Consider the following 22933-nt stretch of genomic DNA (forward strand, 5'->3'; position numbering starts at 1 on the left):
TGTTTTTGCCTTTTGAATGTTAATAAATTAAAAGTTAGAAAATGCCAGAAGCTCTTGTGCTGCCTTAAATCAGACCTTTAATATTTACATTTCTATACAATTTTGAGACATTTGGTTCCATGATGATTTTTCCTCCAGACGATGTTTCCTTCAGTGTCTGGGCTGAAGATTCTCTGCCAACTATTCCTGCAATTGTGAACTTTATCAATTGTTTATTCACCAGTGGAAAAGGGGAAGCCAGTATTAACAGAGTCAAAATGGTTAGGCAGCTTCTGGGCTCAAATTGGGACACAAAGGAGCTTGGTCATGCTTACACCTATGTGTAAGCACATGATCTTTTTCTGAATCTCCTGATCAGTAAGTAATGTGTCAGCGTAATACATAAATTATCCTCTGCATAAACCAACTCTTTGGTTTACCAGATACTCAAGCTTGATATTGTAGGTTCTCAAACAAAAATCTGAATATCGGCTTTGTTTCACTGCTTTGATTTTATTTTTTTGAATTAATGAAAACCTGGGTATTTTATGCACCTTAAGTTCTTGCTGATATTCCTGAGATTGTTCTGCAAGACTGCGCCCAAAGTGCAAGTCACGTTATGAAGCTGTGCCTTTGCCAAGCAAAGGAAAAAATATGTATTAAATATACATATAAAAGTTTCTATTTTGGTGGCATGGCAGAGACACAATAAAAAACTTGCTGCTACAGGTGGATTATGCAACTGTTTCCCATGTTTGTCTTCTGTATGCAAATAGGCAACACCATTGTTGTCTATTTCAGAAGTTATGTATTCAACCTAGCTGTTAGCAACCAGGTTTGTTAGAAACCAGCATCTAAACCAGTTGCTTCTATAGTCTATGAATACAAAAAGGCTCTTTGAAGGTTTGATTCATCTGACCTACTTTGGCTGGTTGTTTCAGAGTGAGATGACTCACACGCCCTAAGAAGTTTTCTCTCCATTGGGTATAAAGAAAGCTGAGGCTGACTGGCTCACAGATAGATGTCCGCATTCCTCCAGAGCAATCTCACCCTTGTCATCTTTTCACTGGCTTATTTGATTATTGTTCCGTTTAGGCAGTTTGCTAACAGCCCACCTACTACTCTCATGAAGAAAGGATTTTTACTTCAAAGGGTAAATTGAATCATCTGTGTCAGGAAGGGGTCTTTACCTAAGTACCTGCTGATTCTCAATGATTGTGGATATAATACTATGAAAGGCTTAATGAAAGCCAGTAGCTTAAATCTGACACTGAATTACTGTAATCAAGATTCAGCACAGGTTCTGTTTGGGAAATGTCATGGTAAATGTTGCTGAGAGAGAGGAAGGCATGTAAAATACTGCAGTATACTTCTTAATAGACAAAGAGTTCTTAAAGGCATACATTTATACATGTCAGCTTACTCTATCGATTTACTATTGTCAGTAGGGTTGCATGTTAGTTCGGCTTGTGAGATTTCAGCTTTTGTGGCTTTCCACATAAGGAAAGTTGTAGGGTTTGCCCAGCACGCTGCTGACTGGCAGGGTTTCAATGCTGTATATGCTCTTCCATGTGGTGCCTTTTGCACTGTGTAGTATTGTTCCTGCTCTGTTCATAGATTCTGAAGGCATCTGTATATTTTGTCTTCTACACGAACCAGTAAAGGTCTGCCCCGTTGTAGAGCTGATGCCCTACAACTGATGATTTGCCTTGAGCTTCTCCCGTAATGTTTCACTGGTTTCTCTCTCCAGTAAAGAAAATGGCTTCAGGGAGTCTTTTGGCTGATACATGCACCAGATACCCAGATCTGGATAACAAAACGTACAGGAAAATGGCCGTCATCCTAAGTGGCTGTCACTTTCAAGTAAAATAACACCTGCAAACTGTCTTAAAAGGAAACTCTGCATTTTTTTTAATTGTTATTTTCAATCACAGCCTTCTTACCTGAACTGCAGCCTTTTTCTCCTTTTCCTCACAAGAGCATTCCTGTTGTTTAGTATGGAAGCATGTGGTTAAGTGTGCCTGATGACAAACTGATGAGCTTCCAGAATTTACGGACCTTTTTCTGTGATGACTCTAAGTTGTGTGTTGTTATGGGAAAGATTCATAGGTCTTGAATATGTCTAGTTGCTAATAAATGTCAGGTTGTCAGTAAAATCACACCTCAGCCCCTCAAAGTACAGACCAAGACACTGGACAAGCAACTACACAGAGCTGCTTTAAATTCACAGTAGCAGATAAGTGGTGTGGGCTGTCATTTCCTATCACAATTAGAAATACCTCCGTAAATGCAAAATACATACTCCCAGTACAATAAACAGCTGATGTATTTACCAAGTTGGTTGACGTGATTTATTTCTACATCTCTTTTCTGTCAGCGCAGGGACTATAATTTACTGCATATGCATATTTACTGAATAAAATAGAGAGCTTCTACCTTGCATACTTTTTAGTTCCTGTTGGAATACTAAATGTTTAATAGCAATTTAAAAAAAAATTATTTTCAATTCCCAAATGAAAATAAGATTTTGTTGTGTAGCAATTACAGTCTGACACCTGACAACTTATCATTTCAGTGTACATTTTCATCCAGAAGGAATATAATTGGAAGTTGGCTAGCAGCTTTGCTAATGATGCAGAAAGAAGAATACAATCTAACTTGTACTTCTAAGAAATATTGTGCATAGTCTTGGAATGATAACAAATTGAAAACTGAAAGCACCGGATCTAAATAACTCATTTGTATTATGCTACCCTGCATCTATCTGAGCACCTATTTAGGGTTTTCTTGAAGAGGAAAAATTAATTAATTTGGATACAGCTCAGCTTTAATTACAGCTTTGACTGTGTCTAACTTCCAGGGTTCCTTCCTTCCAAAAGTACCATTTTAACGCTCACCATCACCACAATTTCCTCTTTTCCAAGCACTGAGAGTTTGTTAGAAATCTGCTTTAAGGAAACCATATCAATTTTTATTGGAATGATACCAACAATATAATAAGATTTTGTCTTCCTTCTTCCTAGCCATCTGCGTCTTCCATTTGGAGTGGAAGCAAATAAGCAGCAGCAAACAGATTTCCTCTGTTTTTCCTGCATCTAAGCTTCCTGACTCATTCATTTCAGCTCTGTCTTTGGTGGGACTTTCACCACAACCTTTTCTGTCTCCAGTATGTTACCTGTACTTTCATTCTTTGTTTGCCTGTGATCCCCTCTCTAATTTAAAGTTGGTAGGGAACAACAGCATTAGAGCAACAAGAGATTGGAAGATGCAGTTCTCCTCTGCCATTAGAGATTTCTGTCCTCCAGTGTGTTTCTTGCACTGAAAACTTACCTGAATTACCTTTAATTACCCTTCTGCTTATTTTATTTTCTTTAAATTCAGTACTTCCTCTGGTGCAGGTAGGTGGGTCGTACTCTTGTCTAAGTCCTCTCCTAGATTCTGCTAATGGTCATAGATCCAGGGCAGCAAGAGTCCAGTGTCCAAGGTATTTGCCAGTTGCCTGGCTGCCCAAGCAGTATATGAAAGTAATCAATGGGCAAAAAGTGTATTTACTTACAAGGAAATATTCTGTTTTCAAATAAAGAATTTCTTAGGCATCTTTTAGTTGAAGAATTAATGCCACTGTCTTTTCTACATTTGTTTAATGCTGATGATGTGCTGGGCAGATAATACATCTTAGGAAACATCAGTGTTGTTTTGTAATGGAAGTAATTTTATTCACAAAATAGGCATGATTCTGTTGTTTTTAATACACTGTAATGCATTAAGTGTAATTAATGTTAATATAACTGTAAAGAAAAAATACATAAAAAAACGTGAGCAAGATGATGTAATTACATAGAAAAGACTGATAGATACTTCATCTAAAAATATATTTGATTTAGTCTTTTTTACCTTAATAATTAGATTAATGTAATAGTGAATTAATTGGTTTCTCTAAAACCACAGGCAGATGCTTGAAAACTCAATATTTGAATTGAGAAACACAGTAAAAGAACTGGAAAAGAGACTTAGCAGTGTTCAAGATGAAGGTAAGTGAATTGCAACAGAATCTTGTAATCAGTTAGGAATTGTAACAAATTAATTCTTCTGGGTAGACCCTACAGAGATACAAGCTTTTATTTAGGAATTTTAGTTTTTCCTTTTCGAACACGCTTATTATAGGTGTGGTAATTGCAAACATGAAATTAAGGAATGCTAAATACTGCATATTAGTTTTTTTTTTTCTTGTTAATTATTGAAGAAACAATGGATAACATGAATAAATAGAGTTAGTTGGTTAATATTCTGGCCACAGTAAGCCCATTGAAACAAATCCCTTGATTTATATTTTCAAACTGTTTTGTAATTCAAATGAATGCTTCCTCATTATGAGGATGACTAACTGGAGAGTTTCTCAGTCTCCGTAACAAAGTAGGAACAGTTTGAAAGAATGTTAACTTATATTTGAAAATGCATAAAATAATTTGGGAAACAGAATAACCCTATGTTTGTTTTTAAGGTAATGAATGGAAAACCAGATACGAGATGCAAGTAGAATTGAATAGACAGCTGGAAAGGCAAATTAGTATACTAAAAGACAAAATGAAGCTTATTCGTGGAAACCCAACAGGTAGAAATGGATATCCATAACTGTTTTGCAATAGAAATAGTGATTATATGTTGAAATGATTATTAATGGGTTGCATCTTTTATTTATTTGTAGACAAATTGTCCATTGTTCGTATCTTTGATCAAATGCCTGTGGTGAGTGCAATGGAATTCAATCACTTAAGTATCAAAATCACAGTATAATTAAAGAACTTGTGTACTGGTTTCAGGTAGGACAGAGTTAATTTTCCTCCTAGTAGCTGGCAGGGTGCTATGTTTTGGATTAGAATGAGAAGAGCGCTGATAACATGCTGATGTTTTAATTGTTGTAGAGCAGTGCTTACACCAAGCCAAGGACTTTTCAGCTTCTCGCTCTGTCCTGCTAGCGAGCAGGCTGGGGGTGCAGCAGGAGCTGGGAGGGGACAGACCCAGGACAGCTGACCCAAACTGGCCAAAGGGGTATTCCATACCATCTGACGTCATGCTGAACAATATATAGGGGTGGCTAGCCGGGGTGGGGGGCCGGCTGCTCGGGGATAGGCTGGGCATCGGTCAACGGGTGGTGAGCAATTGCATTGTGCATCACTTATTTCGTACACATTATTACTATTAATACTATTATTATCATTATTATTATTATTGTTATTCTTTTCCCTGTCTTAATAAACTGTCTTTATCTCAACTCACAGGCTTCACTTTCGCGTTTCTCTCCCCCATCCCGGAGAGGGAGGGGGGAGGGTGAGCGAACGGCTGTGTGGTGTTTGGCTGCCAGCCGGGCTAAACCACAACAACTTGTATAATTGATACTGTTCCATGACAAAAAATATCAGTGGCCCTGTCTAGAAACCAAAGCAATCAGGCCTGCTTACTTTTATATGGTTTCAGATATGCATGCAGTTGCTTAGGAGTGTGTAAGGCATAGAGCAAAATAATTAAGTAGGAAGAATATAAGACCTAAACGTTGGGAAGAACTACATAGTGGAATTTTTGACTGAGTGATGGCTGTGTCACTTGTAGTAACGCATATGCGATGGAACAGCTAGTCAAGTCAATAAATAGAAAAATGTAAGACCTTGATCACAAAATCACAGAATCATATAGGCTGGAAGGGACCCACTTTGAGATCTTCAAGTCCAACACCCCTACTCAAGTAGGGTCAGCTTCAGCAGGTTGCCCAGCATCGTGCCCAGTTGGGTTTTGAATATGTCCACAGACAAAGACTCCACAACTTATCTGGGTAATGTGTTCCAGTATTAGAACACCCTCACAGTGAGAAAGTGTTTTCTTTTGTTCAGATGAAACTTCTTGTGTTTTAATTTGTGCTGATCACTTCTTGTCCAGTCACTGGGCACCACTGAGAAGAGCCTGGCTCCCCCTTCTTTTCCTCCCTTCAGGTATTTATACACATGGGTAAGATCCCCCTGAGTTGCCTTTTCTCCAGTCTGAAAAATCCCAGGCCTCTCCTCATATGAGATGCTCCATTCTCTTAATCTTTATAGCCCTGTTCTAGACTTGCTCCAGTATGTCCACATCTCTCATGTACTGGGGAGCTCAGAACTGGACACACTACTCCAGATGCAGCCTCACCAGTGCTGAGGGGAGGATCACCTCCCTCAGCCTGCTGGCAACATTCTTCCTAATGCAGCTGTTAATGTTTTTGGCCTTCTTTGAGGCAAGCACACATTGCTGATCCATGGTCAGCTTGTTGTCCACCAGGATCCCCAGGTCCTAAAGAGCTGCTCTCCAGTTGGTTGGCGCCCTGCATATACTGGTGCCTGGGGTTTTCCTCACCAGGGGCAAGGCTTTGAATTTCCCCTTGTTGAATTGAATTTCATGAGGTTCCCCTGTGTCTATTTCTCCAACCTGTCAAGGTCCCTCTGAATGGCAACACAACCATCTGGTGTATCAAGCACTGCTCCTAGTTTTGTATCATATGTGATAAGAAATATCAACAGTTGCAGTTACATTTTAAATAATATAGTTACAGGAAAATTCTTCATTTTACAGTAAGTATTCCATTTTTGCCACAGAAAGTGTCTGTTTTCAGTTTTAAATTTTTATTTCTTAATATGTCCATATTTCACCATCTGCATTTTAACAAAGCAGAAAACATTTTCCTTTGATCTTGAGGAGAAAATGGTAAGAAAAAACAGCAAATATTTTGGCCATTAAGAAATCTGAAGTAGGAAATGAAATGAAACAAGTTTAGATTCAGGACTATTTTTCCTTAGTCTGTTATGTGCTGAAATATTTTACTTTGAGACCTTTTCTGCTTCTTAACCATTTTTAGAAGTAGGGGAGGTAGATATAGAAGTGGCAATAAAGCCTTGTAGCATAAGCACGAGTAATGACCATTAATTATCACAAGGCAGGGCTTTGAGGATTTTTATTTTTATTCCAACTTTTCATGCACTTTAAGAAGTCAAAGAAAGCCTCTCTGAGTGTCTCCGTCTGATTCTTGTGCTTCAGGTTCTGAAGATTAATGGGAGTTCACTGAGCCTAGAGGAGGCTGCATGCCATATTAGTGGGAATGATTGCTCGTTGTAAGCAGCGTGTGAATAATTAATTGCTCTTCCTGATCTGATCTGTGGCCTTTGGGTTGTAAATATTCTTGCCAGTTTTAGGACTGTCCTAGACTCCATGGTGTTTTCTAGATGGCTGGATTTTTTTTTTAACAACCACTTAAAAGCAATAGCAGAACAAAATCCTTCCCATCCCGCTTGCCTATGTCAGGGAGTTGATTAGAAAATACACCTGGAATTATATTTGAAGAGAAGTCTTGAGCACAGAACATTGCTCTAAAAAATTTACAGCCGAGTTTGCTTCAGACAAGGTTATTCCTGCCAGCCTGTGAAGCACTGACTGGCACACGCTGACAGTATTAAAAGTGTTTATTTCCATCGAATTTCCAACACTGTCTTAACCAATCCAATTACACCTTGTCAAGAACCTGAAGAGTCATTGCCAGTTAGATAATCTGTGAGCTTTATTGGCAGCTGTGCTGCACCGATTCAGTACATTTCTAATCCCTACTAAATTCTGCCTTGCCTCTTCACCTATGAGCTATTGTTCTAAGAGGTTTGATCGCTGTTCCCATAAAGGAAATAATGACAGCAGAACTGAAAGATTCCTACTGCCAGAAGGAATCTAGGAAATGATTTGGAGAGTCCTGGACTTACACAGTTACACCTAAGGAAGTACAGAGCCCATGTGCCATGCCATATTTTTTCTCCTACAGTTTTTCACCCTTCCAGTTTAGAGCGAATACATTCATCTGTTGACTAGCCAGAGGGAAAGAAAAAAAAAAAAAAAAAAGGTGTTCAGGGATTTAGTCAGATGTTTCATTTTGGCTTGTTTTGATTGTTGGGAGACAGAAAGAGAGGAAGAAAATAATAGATGTATTTTGGGGGCTTTGCTGTTTTTTCTCACTGAAGGTATCAGAACAGTCAACGTATTTACAGTTATTCTTGCAGAATGCAGAGCTTTTGGCAGGTAAAACATTGGTAAAAAAAAATGCACAGATCAATTTGTGTTGCCTAAGCATACAGATTTATCCAAATCCATTTTATGTTTTTGAAACTCGTTCAGGGAAGCAGGGGGGAATATTTAGCTTCTCCACAGATGAGAATAAAGAGCAGATGTGGTGAGTGGGTGTAGAAAAGCAAAGAGCTTCGCAGCCAGTCATCAATCTACATTCGCTCAGAGTAAAAATGCTGAGAGTGTGTATATATAAAAATTGAGTGTGTGCATTAAATGAAAAGTACATTATGATATTCAGTTTTCAACTTGCTGTTGCATATGAAGTTCTGTGAAAAGATAGCAAAGTGATTTTTCAGCAAAATTATACAGTTTCTAGGGTATGGCAACAATGGACAGTAGATTTTGAGCAACACTTTTAGAAAATAGAATAGCATTTGCAAGTCCTTTTTGAGGTATCTCAAGAGTAGTAAGGATATTTATCTCACTTGGCTAGCCATTTAAGGTCTTACCGTGGATAACAGAAGGAGAAAAGCATGTCCACAGAGTAATTCATCTCATTTAAAGATAGGTAGGATAAAATATTTTCTTGCTATCAAGCAATACAGGAAAGTTTTTTTTTAAAAAGATTAGTCATCAGGGACTCTGCCAGTGAGCAAGCTATAAAAACCTGAATGAAAGAGAAGAACACAAACACAAATTCTGGAGTGAGGAAAAAGGAAGGGCAGGGGATTTTCTATGTTCATAAATTGCAATAATTGTTGCAGATGGCTTGCACTTATTCCACTTTAGAATTAGAATCTTACTGATGAATGATTCCTTGCTGTTAAAACACCCCTAAATCATATAAATATACAACTATTCTTCTGAAGTCCTTATACTATCTTGAGATATTCTCTTTTTTTTATTAAAAAAAAAAGATGAAGGTGTCACATGACAGTAAATGCAGATTCAATACCTCGAACACTCGTATTTTCATAGCCAAGATACAGGAGAGCATTTTTTTTGTACTGATGCCAGATTAAAAATAACCTAAACAGTGACAAGCACAGGGGAGTTGCAACATTGAAAACTGTTTAGTCAGTAATTTCCTTTATGTCCCAATGAATAATAGAAATGTCATACACTATTTCAGGAATAATTACAGACGGAATGCCTCCTCTCTAAAGCTTAACATGCTGTGAATTTTATTTACCCCCTTAAACATAGTGCATTCATTTGTTCACGTTTTTTCATTAAGTGAGTTTTGGTGAAATACATGTTGTCTGCTAATTTCCTGGATAAGTAGAAAGAAAATTATTTCTATCACCATTTCTGCAAGAAAGGATCCCTAGATAGCAGCTTTAGTATGCAAATACTGAAAAGCACACTACAGAATCAGTTCAGAAGAGCACACTCCCGATAGCATTGCCTTAGCAACGCTCTAGTTAAGATTAGCCAAAGAACTGGGGTTTCAGTGATAAATCACCATTTTCAGGACTGCCCAGCACCATAGCTGAGAAAATTCTCACAGTAAGGGCCAGATACTTGCTTTACAAAGCTGCCTCTCTGACACCGTAATGACCACGTGCAGCAATCCTCACACAGCGACCTCAGGGGTTTTGCTGTCAGTTTTAAACTGCAAGGAGAACATGTGGCAGTGTCACACTGGAGAAGGTGTTGGCAACGTAACTGGAGGGGCATCTTGTGTTTGCGAAAACACGCAACGAAGAATTTATATTTCTGTAGGTGTTGATGACTGCCTATAGGGAACATCAGCACTTCACGATGGCATAGGAAATGTTGACAATTCCTTTAGCAAGTCACTGTGAAATGGCCCTGGTTGTTCTTGCTGGATTAAGTCACCAATAGCTCTGTGTGAAAAACAAATCTGGTATCCTGTCTTCTCTGTCAGGCTTCAAAGTATTTTGGAGAAAGTTGTGTAGTCTGGTCTGACAGCCCTAAGCTGCCTCCTGCCACCTCACAGACTTCCCGTTCCTACTCCTTTCATCCGACTTAGGACAAGCATTTTGGATGCCTCCAGGAGACCTTTTTGACTTGCATTTTTCCCTTTCTTTGTCATGTTGGCATTAATTGTTCCTCCTGGTGGCCTTGCACAAAGCAGCAGACTGTTTTACTCAGATCACTTTGTGGTATTCCCACAGGCAGAATGCACTCGGTATTTCAAAGAAAACAATCAGTGAGAAACCTCGCAGTCAACTGACATTATTAGCTGGCTGCTCTCCAGCTGGGTGCCAGTTCAGGAATTCCAACAATGGCTTGGCGATTGACTGGGACCCTTGGATATCTCCCAAGGAAAATATATAATGAAACAATCTAGGCTTTTTCTGAAAGGCCTTGCAGGAGAGACAGTAAGTGAAACATATCGGAGCCAATAACATCTTGTTTTGTCAATCTGAACCGCAGCAAGGGAGCAGTTTCAACTTCCTCCCCCCTAGTTCAGCAGCTGACCTCTCTGAGAAAGTCTGTGGAGGCCATCGGCATAAGGATTTGGGTAGCACTGCCCCACACCTGGTTACACTGAGGGAGCCTGAACTTGCCAGCAAATCTCCAGGCTGATCTCTTTACCCTGGCCCTTGACAACGTGTGATGCAAAGAGTGCTCTGCATTCATACAGTTCAGCTCTGTTTGGTTTTGCATATATTGAATATTTGAACGGCTGAAGAGCATACTAACCACAAGGGGGCACTTGACATTTAAACAAGTGCAGCGATTCTTTCTTCACCTCTACTGAAGCCTCTACAGTATCTCCTGCATATATATCGACTGTATATTGTATGTAGAAATATGCTATGCTACATAATTTTTATGTATAATTTTTCCAGTAATTGCTACAATATACATGCAGTGACTTTATTGATATCAACTTAAAACTAATTTCGGTTACAGTAAAACTAAAGATGTAACATTGCTTTTTGCTCTTGATGAGTTTAAAATGATATGTTAAAAGATTCAGCTAAATCAGCTGATGAACATCAGCTGCTAGTGTTGGAGGGAGAAGAGTTTATTTTCTAAACAAAACCTAATTTGATTTAAAATGTTAAGTAGAACGGATTGCAAAGGCTTCTTGTGTGATTTTTTTTCTCCTATACAACTGACAGATGTATTGCTTCTGTTCTAACTCATGGAGAAGAATTAAAAAAAAAAAAAGCTGAATCAAATTGCCATAACGATCAATAGTTTGCATAAGCTCTGATGAAAGCATGTTTGAGCTTCTTGATGATGTCACATATTTGTCACCTGGTCTGTTGTAGAATTATTGATTGTCACATCTGTTGCCAGTGATAGCAGGGCAAGGAAAAATCCAGAATGAGAATAACTTCTGTGGGTACATTTAAAATTTGGCTGCAGTAGCCTTCTGTACATTTTTGTTTTCTGGCAAGTGTTAAGCCAAATACGTAACTTCAGTTGAATGAGAAGAAAAATATGTGAAAAAAAAAGAACTGGAGAATTGGTGTTCCCTTTGTGAAAATCTGGGCTTTTGCCACTGCTGGGCTTGAGACTTAATGTATCGTTGCTCCAAGAGTGCGTCTTGCTAAGCCCTGCAAAATTCCTTTACAGAAAGAAAGTATTCATTTAAAATCTCAGTGTGTCTTTTAGCTTACCAGATTGCTGAGAGGGGCTTGACATAGGCAACTTAATGAAAACTAAGAATCTTAAATTCGGGTTAAATCCCTTAGTCAGCTTATGTCTCCCTTTTAGGGATACATTGTCCAGCTATTCAAGGCTCAGTAGAAGAAAATGTAAAAAATCTGACTTAAAACAATATTTCAATATTCAGTTAAAGCAATACCAGGAATAAGTCATTTGACTTCTAAAAATCTTTTTCAGAATTTATCTTACTGGCTTATCCTGGAGTCTTGTTGGAAATTTCTTCTGGGGGAGTGCTGCATTGCTGGGGGGGAGGGGGGGGGGGTCCTTCTGGTTCTCTTGAGCTGTCACCAGTCCTTGCTTTGTATTGAGGCTTTTCTGTACTCCTCCTAGAGCTCTGGTACAAGTTGGTGTTACTATATGCTGTAAGCTCTGCTTTCTGCGAGCTTTTGCTCTTGTGTTGTTTGACTCTGTTAAGCACTAAGCTGATCATATAACCATAAGCATCAAGATCTGAATCTGTTACTTTTTTGTGTGTGTGTGTGTGTGCGTGTGTGCTTGCTTCCCATTGAATTCAGGAAAAAGAAACGCAGTCCTTAAGTCCTTAATGGTTTGGCTGAGTTCATATGCTGGTGTTTCCCACTTCCCGATTTGTATTGCTGTGCAGGAGCTAAAGACTTCAGGCATATAAGTTAGTTATTCAGTTACTGCCTTGACCATAAGGGAAGAGGTAACTTACAACCAGTCTTTATTAACATGGGTCTCTAAGACCTGTCTGAAATTGTACCACGGAAAATTTTCTCATGTCTGTTTTTGAAATTGCCTTCCATAATGTTTGGGGACTTGTAGAGTTTTATTAGTTGAGTAGGAACATCTATCTGGCTAGATTCATGTAAGAACTTGAGTATTGCTGTAACTGAGCTCTGCAGTGTCTGTTAGATGCCTGGACCCAGGAACAAAAATTAGAAGGCTGAGTTAGCAACCTGAGTTTCCTCGGTATTAACTGGGAGAAGGGCAGATAGATTGGGATTCACAACAGAGTGCATAATAGATGAAAGACTATTGGAAAGGTGGTAAGAAATGCAGAAGAATTGTGTTTGAAATCCTGTCTCCTTTCCAGCAGTATGCATGGCCTTGCATCCATTTTCACTTGTTCCTTCTCTGTCCCTGTAAATTTTGTTTTCCTGACTGGTGAGCAGCTTGGCTTCAACAATTATCTCAACATTAGTAAGAATGATGGCAAAGGCACTCTCAGGATGTGAGGTGCTGTGAATTAAAGCTCTTAGGGTGGCAGAGGACTAAAATGTAAGCCTTCTAATTTTATTGGGAGTTAACCTTTTAGGCTGTTAGGCAGAAGAGGAATCATTCCTCATGTAATATAGATAGAGCATGCTTATCAGGTTGTGCCCTGGTGGGGTACAACCAGGACCACCAGAAAGCTTTGCTTTGAGACTCTGTAAAGACTTTCAGCAGCAAACTAAGCACCTTGATTAAGGTTGTTCTTATGGGAAGTTACAGTAGCAGCAGTTGAGATGCTGACCTAAGTTTTATGACAAAACCAGATGTGAATGTAAGACATTGTATAGACTGCTTCAGGATGTTAATTTCTGCCTGAAGTGTAATTTAGATACTGGTCCCTTTTTGGTTTGGGGTTTCACTTCCCAGTCTATAAATTGGGAGCTATTTCACTTTCCTATTTTTCTGGAGGCACACAGATTCTGTAGAGATGATAACTGTATACCATAGTCACATCATCAACTTATTTCTGTCTGCTTGCTCATCAAAAGCAGTGGTGTAGTACACAGTTTGCTTGCAGTTGGATCTCATCCTTGCTCCAGAGCTGAATGAGTGCCCAGGCATCTGCACCGGACCAGCTGCATTGGCAGCAAAAAATAGAGAGCACTTTTGAAAAGGTTAAATGAAAAAAAGATCTAAAAGTAGTCTGCTCTTGAGGTGAAAGAACTCAAAGAAGTTAGACTGATACTGTCACTGAGGAGATACCCAATTGCTCTGTTGTGACTCACAGCTGCAACACCACGCTTGCTGTCTTACAGAGCACTGATGGACAGTCTTGTGAGGAAATAAGTAGTGGGGTGTGGATTTACATAGCAGAAATCTTGAGAACAGCATAAACTTCTGTGTTTACTGTGTTTCAGTTTACTATGGGGATACAAAAAATGTTGTACAAAATATATATTCTCATGTGGTTGTAATCGTTAATGTGTAATCAAGTCAGTAAGACCAGTTTTCCCAGCTTGACCGTGCTGAGGCCTTTGCTATTGGTCTTTTTTTTTTTTTAAATTCTGCACAGACACTGATGTAATGAAAAAGCACATGACCCTAGTGGAATTTAGCCAAATCTTCTCTTCAGTCTGCAGCTTTCTTTCTGTCCTTGAGTTGGCCAACATTAACTATTCAATATAGGAGCCTTCTGTGTTAGGACAAAGGTTTCATCTGCATCCAAGATACTTCTGTGTTAATTAGGAAAAAAAAAAAAAAAGAAAGAAAAACTCAATTCTTTTCAGTTCTCCAGTGTGTCTGTTGTAACAGATTAAAGTTAGTAACAGTTCAGTCATGTGTGAAACATTCTTGAAAGATTCAGCTCTTCTGTATCTCTCTTTTTTTGAACAGTGGGAGGGGTTATTCTCTCTTGGCAACATGTTTTAATGCACCGTGTCTTTTGCCATGCTCCTGCAAAATCTTGACTTTAATGAAAATTATTCATAGGGAAATCTCAGTAACAGCCAGAAATGGTTTTTTGAAAAATAAAATTTGGAAATGAATAAGTAAGTAATGTGATGTACAGAAAATTATGAAAGAGAAGAAAAGATGGAATGATCTGCACATACTAGAAAGGAGAAGACTGGAGATTTTGAACAGGCAGATGTGTATGTTTGGTGGCCATCTGTTAGAAACTATTGGTAAGAAAGAACTTTACTGATGTAGAAAACAGAACGGTTTGATGGTGTCCAGAATCAAGGATATAAGCTATGGACCTGAGGTGAAAATGCTCTTATAAGAATGACATAATCTTTTGCGTAATGGCAAAGGACATTTTCAAGTTCACTATGAAACAAGCCAAAGAAGACTGCCAGGCTGAATGGATGCCCAAAAGACCAAGGTGCTGACCGAGAGATGGAGGGCACAGTTGTAACAATAAAATAAAGGTCAACAGATGGCTTAAGACTGGGTTTGGGATTATTTTTTAACCATTAGCAAACATTTATAAACAACTTTCTAAGAAACAGTCTATTCACCGATACCAGCCTTATGGCATTTGCATGATGAGTAGGGAAGAATTATAAGAAAAAGGAGATAAGAATATTTGGAGAGATTCATATTATTTTCCTTTACATGTTTTATACATGGGAAATGAATATTCGGTAAATAAAGGCATTGCAAAGTTTTATGTCAGTGAGAAGAATAACTGAGTCTGCTAAGACAATGGTCAGGTAGTCAGTACAGAAAGTAAAAGAGTTCAGCTATTCTGGCTAACAAGATGCTGCAGTTAGAAATAAAAAATAAAATAAAATCCTGAAACAGATCGTTCTTTTACAAAGGGGGCCTAGGCATACAAGTAGAAAAAAAGTAGAGCCTGAAAAGTAATATATTGATAATGGAAAGATGATGGGATAACAAGTATTAAAGATACACACTTTGCAGGAAAGATCAAAACAGAGGTACATGTGGTACATTGCAGATACGGGAGACTTTTACGTGTTTGTAAATTTTTTCTTCATCATCTGTTTGAATTAAATCATCTGGAGGAAGGATAGGAAAACAATTTTTTATCACAATAATATTTGCCAATAGTATTGAAATACATATTGAAATACATATTGAATCACTGAAATGTTATGACACCTGTATTTTCTTGTCTATATGTAGTTGTCTACTTCTCAGCTAGATCTTCAGTTCCTACTACAGGCAGTGGAAGTCTCGTCGATACAGTCAGCTTAGTATAGAGATAGGTATCTCAATTCATCTCAGTAGGTATCTTTGATGGAATAGTTGTGTAAGCAGAGACTTGCAGGCATTTCAGTACAGAATTGCCCACTGCTGCTTCAGAAGGATACACATCTCCTGCAACCCGTGTGTCATATCTGCCACATACAGATGTCTTGGACACCCTACGGCATCTCGAATGGCAGCTGAATTGTAGCTGCTCAGCTGAATGACTCTGAGCATCGCTGATTGTACTGACTGTGACTCTTAGCAGGAGCTTAGTTCACATGCGGACTCTCAAATGTAGATATTCTCACCTCAGAGTGAATACTGTCCATGCCATCAAATATATATATGAATATAATATTTGGATGGATATGAATTTGGGTATAATATTATTATATGACTATTTCCAGAAACTCTTATCACATGTGATGCTTATAAATAAAGACTAAAAACCAAGCACTGGTAATAGTGATGAGGCAGTGATCTCAGTGGTTGTGATAGCACATTTTATCAGAAAATGCTGGATAAAAAGGAGGGAATTCTATTTTAGATTTAGAGAATCTAGAAGAACATTATAGAAAAGTCAGTCATAAAATTGTCAGATCTAGTCATCATTAAAGTATTTGTTTTAATTTAAACGTATATATTGCCTAAGTTTTCAATAAGGGCAGGAACGATAAAATGCAGGACAAAGAAAGAGCTAGCTAATGTCAGCAAGTGTGTGGAGGAAATGGCAGTAACCAAATCCCAAGGAAAACTCAAGGAGCTGGTTAGGCTTAAATTGAGGGAAATGGGTAATCTCTACCTTAGGATTTTGAGAGAACTGGCTGGCTACATTACAGATCTGATAGCAAGTGGTTTTAATAAAGCTGTGGATGGTAGTATTGTGTGCATTAAAGAATAGCTTTTTTTTTTCTACATTTAAGATAAAGGAGTAATTGGGGCAAAACAAAACTGAAATACGGATTTGTTAAAAGTGGTTCATGCCAGGCAAACCTGTTAACTTTTTGTGATGAGACAATAGATTTGTTGTCAGGATAAACACAGTAATTCTGTTCACCGTGACCTCTGATAAAGATACTGTGTCACATGGGAAGTGGCTGATTAGTTTGGAGACAATGATAATTAATCAATTTGTTGAAGGAGTAAGGAGCTGGCAGATAGAACATAATAGTGGATAAGCGGCCGCTGGGAGAATACAAGCAGAGTTCTTCCAGGACCACGTTTAGGACTAATCTCAGCATGCTATGCATGACCTTGATATACAATGTAGAAAAAAATTATGACGTTTTCTCCTGATACCAATTATGTAATATATTAGGAATCTGGATGTTGTTTAGAAAAAGAGTGACATCGAAGAGTATATTATTACAAATGGGTTTTAAATTTAATAGTATAGACCAAAGGACTGAGGAAGTAATAAACAAATTCCGTTATGAATTGAGAGCTGATCACCTGGACACAGCTGCAGAGGGGAATCTTCTACTGAGGGTGTAGAGAGGTATTATTCTGTTTGATCTCATGTTGACTGTAAGCCCTCACCATGCAGCTGTGAAAAAGGAAAATACAATGTTAACATTTCTCTATACAGACAAAGAAGCATTGCTGACATTGTTAAGGCAGTGAGATGGCTTCTGGAGTACTGCATGCTCCAATATGATTCTGCTCTCCAAGTGTAAGTGTGGGCTCCAGCTGGTGTACAAAGGGCTACTGTGATGATCAGATGAAAGGACAGGCTGCTGCATGAGAGACCACTTTAAAAAGCTCATCTTATTTATCCTAGTAAAATGAATGTTGAAATAAGACGTTCCTGGTTTCTCTATATAGCATCAAGAAGAAGAGCAGTTACCTTAAATATAACTTCAATACAATAAAAAACAGGTATGAGCTTACCTTGAATAATCCAAGGCAAGAAATTTAAGAAATTAGTCTATTCAAGCCTCCTAATAAGAATGTATCTACTGGACGGAGTGGATCAATTTATGAAAGGGATTACAAGAGGCAGTTTCCTGTGGTAGAAATGGAGGAGGTCCCACTTGGGTGTGTGTTCTGATTGCACTACAGAGAACTGGCCGGTGCTGGTAACCAAAAGTGGGCTCTGCCATGGTTACTCTTGCAGAATCCAGTTGTACACAAGATAAATGACTCCACATTTTGGAGGGAAACAAACAGTGTCTCTCCAAAATACTGCTTTCTAGCCAAGTTCTTATGGGTTACTGCTGACATTCCCTGTGCTTCTTCAGCCATTCCAGCAGCTCCCTTGGCAAGTAGTTTGAAGATGGATGTGCAGGTGGGATCTGAAATCTTCCTCCTTTAAAAAAGTAACCATGAGAGTGAATTTTGGTTAGAAGTAAGGAGCCGTTCTAGCTGGTCACAACAAAGTGACTGTGCTTACCTAACAAGGCACACAATTGTGGTAAACTGTTATCTGTATCATTTTAAGGCATTGAAAATGTGTAGTTCACAAAAGATAATTGTAACATATGGTTAATTGCTTTTGTCTCTGTGGTGTGCCAGCCAGAACCTTGTAAACAAAAAGTGCACAAGAAGCAAATACAGTGACAAGCATCATAATGCCTGAAGAGTAAGGGCTGTGATGGTGATGTCTCTACACAGAATGTAAATATTTGTTTTATTTACCATAACAACAGGGTTCCTTGAAGGAGGTTCTTAAACAACTAGAAGAAGAGAAGAAAAGTCTTCAGAATCAGCTAAAAGATTATGAACTTAGACTGGAACAAGAGGCTAAGGTTTGTAATCACTGTATGAGTCTGGTCTATAAAAGCTGTTACATTGCCTGACAGACGTGTGTGGAACACACAATAGAATAGTTCCTCCAAAATATGTCACTGGAAAAAGCTCTGCGATGTATTTGTTTCTTCCTGTATGATTCAGCTTTTTAAGTATTTTGCTTACCAGTAGCCTGTTTTGCTTATTTTAAACACAGGCTTATCACAAAGCTAATGATGAGCGGCGCATGTACCTCTCAGAGATCTTACAGGTAAGCAAAAAACCTGTGTGACTCAGTAAGTTTTAAAAATCTTGATGCTCTCTTAATATACCAACAGCATCTGTTAATGCCATGAGCTAAAAGTCTGTTATCACTTCATTCATCTACCAAATTCATTATAAAGGTTGCTTTTTAAAAATGTTTAAGAGCTAAGATTGATGGATTACTCAGTTTATTTTATTTTTAAATCCATTTTTGCTTTAGTATCAATTATAGTTTCATTGCTTCCAAGGACAGTCAAAGTGCTCTTGACTGAGAAACCTGAAGCAATTCTCTGATACTTGCTTGCCCACCCTGTAGTCATAAGACTCCTGTTTAATGTTTCAGTTGAAGAACAGAACCAAATTATTAGGAGCAGTGGCACCCACCTCATCTTCATGTTTCCTTTTTTGTCTTTTAAAGACAAGCTAGCCAGCCAGCTCAGCATGACAATACAGTACATATTTCAATTAAATTTATGAGATAACAGATAAGGTTTCTTGTTTTTATGAACTCAGAAGTTAAATTTTATTGCTGCAAATTATGTAATACATAAAAGTCAATATTACAAGCTGCAGGGAACCCGTAAAGATTTCTGGTACTTCTTGTTGTGAAAGAACTCTTAATTCCTGAATAATGTAGAAGTAATATCTTAGTGTGATACTCAAGAATGACTGTCATGTAATCCCTGTCATAGCTAACTGGAGTGAAAGGCTATAATTAGCAGTGTTTCCATGTGTTTGCACAGTGGGCAAGTGATTCTCTTATGTGGTTCATTGCTGCTTTGGATAATCTGAAAGAATTTCTCGAGCTAACTTTTCCAGCATTAAACAAAGAAGTCCAGACTGATAACTGTAATATATTTATATTAACAGTGAAGCTGGGAACTGTTGAAGGAAGAAGGTGGCGCATAAAAAGATATTTTCATTACTATATGCAATAGCAGGATAAATGCCTATGTTTGGCTGTCCAGAAAAACACTTAAACATGTATAAAACACTGTTTGAAGTGAGGTATATGCATTGGCATGTTGCTTAAGTAGGGCATTAGAGACTAGTGTATTATATTTTCAGTACTCAATGCCATGATATCAGAACCATGTGGGGGCAATTCATAGAATCACAGAATGGTTTGGGTTGGAAGGGACCTTAAAAGCCACCTAGCTCCAACCCCCCTGCCATGGACAGGGACACCTCCCACCAGACCAGGCTGCCCAAAGCCCCATCCAGCCTGGCCCTGAACACCTCCAGGGATGGGGCATCCACAGCTTATTTGGGCAGCCTGTTCCAGGGCCTCACCACCTTCTGAGTAAAGAACTTCTTCCTAATGCCTAATCTAAACCTCCCCTCTTTTAATTTAAAGCCACTCTCCCTTGTCCTACCGCTACCCCCTGACAAAGAGTCCCTCCCCAGCTTTACTGCAGGCCCCCTCTAGGTACTGGAAGGCCACTATAAGGTCTCCCTGGAGCCTTCTCTTCTCCAGGCTGAACAACCCCAGCTCCCTCAGCCTTTCTTCACAGGGGAGGTGCTTCAGCCCTCTGATTATCCTCATGGCCCTCCTCTGGACTCATTCTAATAGGTCCATGAAAATAATCATCTTCAGATTAATCTACCTATCTTCAGGTTTATGACTGTTAAACATTGTTTTAAGTGGTTATAGTGAGATCCTCTGTAATCCATGGAGAGAGAAGCATATTTAAGGTGCAAACCATCACACCTGTTTAAGATCAAGATGAAATGAATTTCCCAGAAACATACCTGTTTATATTCCTGAGCTGCAAGCAGAGCCTAGTAAGCAGTTTAGATTAGACATCTACCTTCTACACTGTTAATGTGAACAGGGCAGTCAGCCTAGTCATGGTCTACTGTTGGTTGCAAAAGAATCAGTGGCTCATCTGGTCCTTTCTGACCTTGCCCTGCTATGACCTTGATTTGATTGTTGTGCTCATATCATTTTAAAATCTACACATGCATGTAGATTAACAGTTATTCTACTAACAGTTTATTCTATCAGTAAAGGCAGTAGTAGATTTACATTCAGCCCAAAATTATTCAGCTGTGTTAAAATCTCACTGTTCTAGAGTGTATGCTGTAATGTTGGCAGCAGTTGAGTTAGTAGGATAATAACCTGCGACAACAATATATTCCAGATACTCCTGATTACAGAGGATGAATATAATGTCTTGTTAGGCCTCTTTTCCTCATTATTTCATTATTTTTGTGCTTTTCTATAGCTCACATAAAAAAAAAAAAAACACCAAGTTTTACTGGATACAAATTCCCAGATGCTTTTTCTTATTTACCTTTTTATTATCGTGTGCTTGTCTGCGTTTTTTACAAAATAAATGAATTGTCTGAATGCTTTTGTTGTTTGTGTTGGCCGGATCCATAAGTGTATAGTCAATTTTAAACAATATTTTTAAAATAAGTTGAAGACTTTAAAATAAGAATACTTTTAAAATAGAAGAAGAAATTGAAGACTTTTAAAATAAGTTGAAGACCAACTTTAGGACTCGTGCTAGAGGCAGTGATGGTTTGTGGTGTTTTCTAGTTTGCTTTTTTTGTTTTGTTCCAAACTGAAAAAATGTTGGTTTGGGATTCGTACTCCACAAATCCCAAAGCACTTTCTGGTGGTATTCAGAAATTTGAGAAGTAGTCATAGAAGAACCATTATAAATCTTTAAATGGCCATTCTCTCAGGCCAGATTTTTATCACAAACTTTTACTATCATAGATCAGTCTGACTTGTCATTGGGATTTCTTTGAGGAAAAAGATCATAATTATAGATAGGTACAGCTGGAAAGCTCTGTGTGCAGCTAGGGCTCATTTTAGTGGGATAGGAGTGGAGTAAGTTGTTCTGGCAAAAACAGTGCTGTGGACAGTAATCATATACACTGACACTCCATATTCATAGAAATAATAAAAGAACAACTGTGAAGGCAGTCAACACGTAGTTCTTACCTGGTGATCTTGTCACAGAATCACTGCTCAGAAAGGTGGTAAATTATACTAGGTCATCTTTACTAGAGTTCCTGAAGTGAAAAAAAAACACAACACCTTGCCTTCAAGAAGTTAAATCTATGCAGATCGCATTCTTTTTTATGTATGGAAAAACTCTACTTCAGTTGCTGACTTTGGTCTGACTGGGTCAGGAATACTTGCCTAATGCATTATATAGGTGGAAGCACAGCAGAAACCATTGTCCTATAATCAGTGAGACATGCTTCTTTTCAGTGCTAATATTTTTTCTCATAACTGCAGGATGTTTTCACATATCTCGTAAAATGTAATGTTTAAATAATCCAGACCTTGAATCTTCTTTAGGTAGCTCCAAAATCTAGTCCTGGGCTTTCAAAAGTCTTCACTGGCCTGGTATAGCTGCCACATGGTATGTCATGATTATCATGCATTTATTGCATGTTCCTGGTGGACATGTTTTAAAGAGGCTGAGAAAATTGCATTCACTCATACTAGACACCCAAGTGTACATGGAAGCCAGACAAGCCCTACACCTGCTGCATTTTCTGTTTTTCCGACCATGGCATAGCTGAACCTCTGAGAGGTAGTTCTAGTAAAGGCAGCTGGAAAAGCAGCAAGCGCTGGGTGAGGAGGAAACACCACAAGCTACAGAGCAGCAGAAGCAACTGATTTAATCCTGCTCAGACTCTGTTAAATGCAGTTCCAAGGGTAACAACTGTTGTTTTCAGCATGTCCAGTAATGTTGTCATGACCTCCAGAGTATGCAGAGATTTCCATGCTGTGCTGTTTTTCAAGTAGTACCTGTTCTTAATTAATACTTCAATTATTCAAAAGGACAACTAAGTCACTATAATTTAGTACATTTTGTATCCCATTCAGAAAAGTATGTTAGAAACATAGTGCTTCTTCATTGAGAATATGGAGTTCAAGGCGGTATGACCAAAAGTATGCTAATTTTAAATTACATAGTCTCTGATTATCCAGATACTTTTGTGTGGCAAGGAATTTTGGCATGTGCTCAGTTCCCCAAAATCAACAAGGCATTGGTCTAATATGTGCTTAAAGTACTTTGAGGCAGTAAGACTAGAATTGGTCAAAGTCAGTTTGAAAATATTTGACTGTATTAACTGTGATTGTGATTAGGATTTAACTCGTTTTGTAAAACTTTGGCTATTGCAGACTTCATCTACACTTAAAATTGTTGAAAGGCAAAAAACAGATGCTCTGACAGGCCAGGGAGAAAGCCAGATACTGAGGTAAATTTATTTATATTCCCTCTTTTTCTGGTGCAGTTCTCTGTTCACGTTAAATATCACTAAACATAATTCTAATGATAAAATAATAATCTTAACATCATTTTTGATACTGCTTTTCAGT

At 38.3% G+C, this 22933-nt stretch overlaps 1 protein-coding gene across 2 annotated transcripts in view; it reads left to right on the forward strand.

Annotated features, from left to right (window-relative positions):
* The window catches only part of CCDC169 (coiled-coil domain containing 169), a 30974-nt gene that overhangs the window by 868 nt on the left and 7173 nt on the right, over positions 1-22933 (forward strand). The window contains exons 1-7 of one of the 2 annotated variants that reach the window (XM_050708109.1): positions 1076-1132; positions 3928-4010; positions 4481-4591; positions 4685-4725; positions 18240-18338; positions 18536-18589; positions 22736-22812. In XM_050708109.1, coding sequence (XP_050564066.1) covers positions 3932-4010; positions 4481-4591; positions 4685-4725; positions 18240-18338; positions 18536-18589; positions 22736-22812 — 461 coding nt within the window. In that variant the 5' untranslated portion in view covers positions 1076-1132; positions 3928-3931. Of the gene's footprint in view, positions 1-1075; positions 1133-3927; positions 4011-4480; positions 4592-4684; positions 4726-18239; positions 18339-18535; positions 18590-22735; positions 22813-22933 lie in introns of those variants that run through there. The other variant, XM_035542883.2, reaches the window with a different exon arrangement.

The sequence above is a fragment of the Cygnus atratus genome, chromosome 1 (assembly GCF_013377495.2).
Source record: "Cygnus atratus isolate AKBS03 ecotype Queensland, Australia chromosome 1, CAtr_DNAZoo_HiC_assembly, whole genome shotgun sequence".
NCBI lineage: Eukaryota > Metazoa > Chordata > Aves > Anseriformes > Anatidae > Cygnus > Cygnus atratus.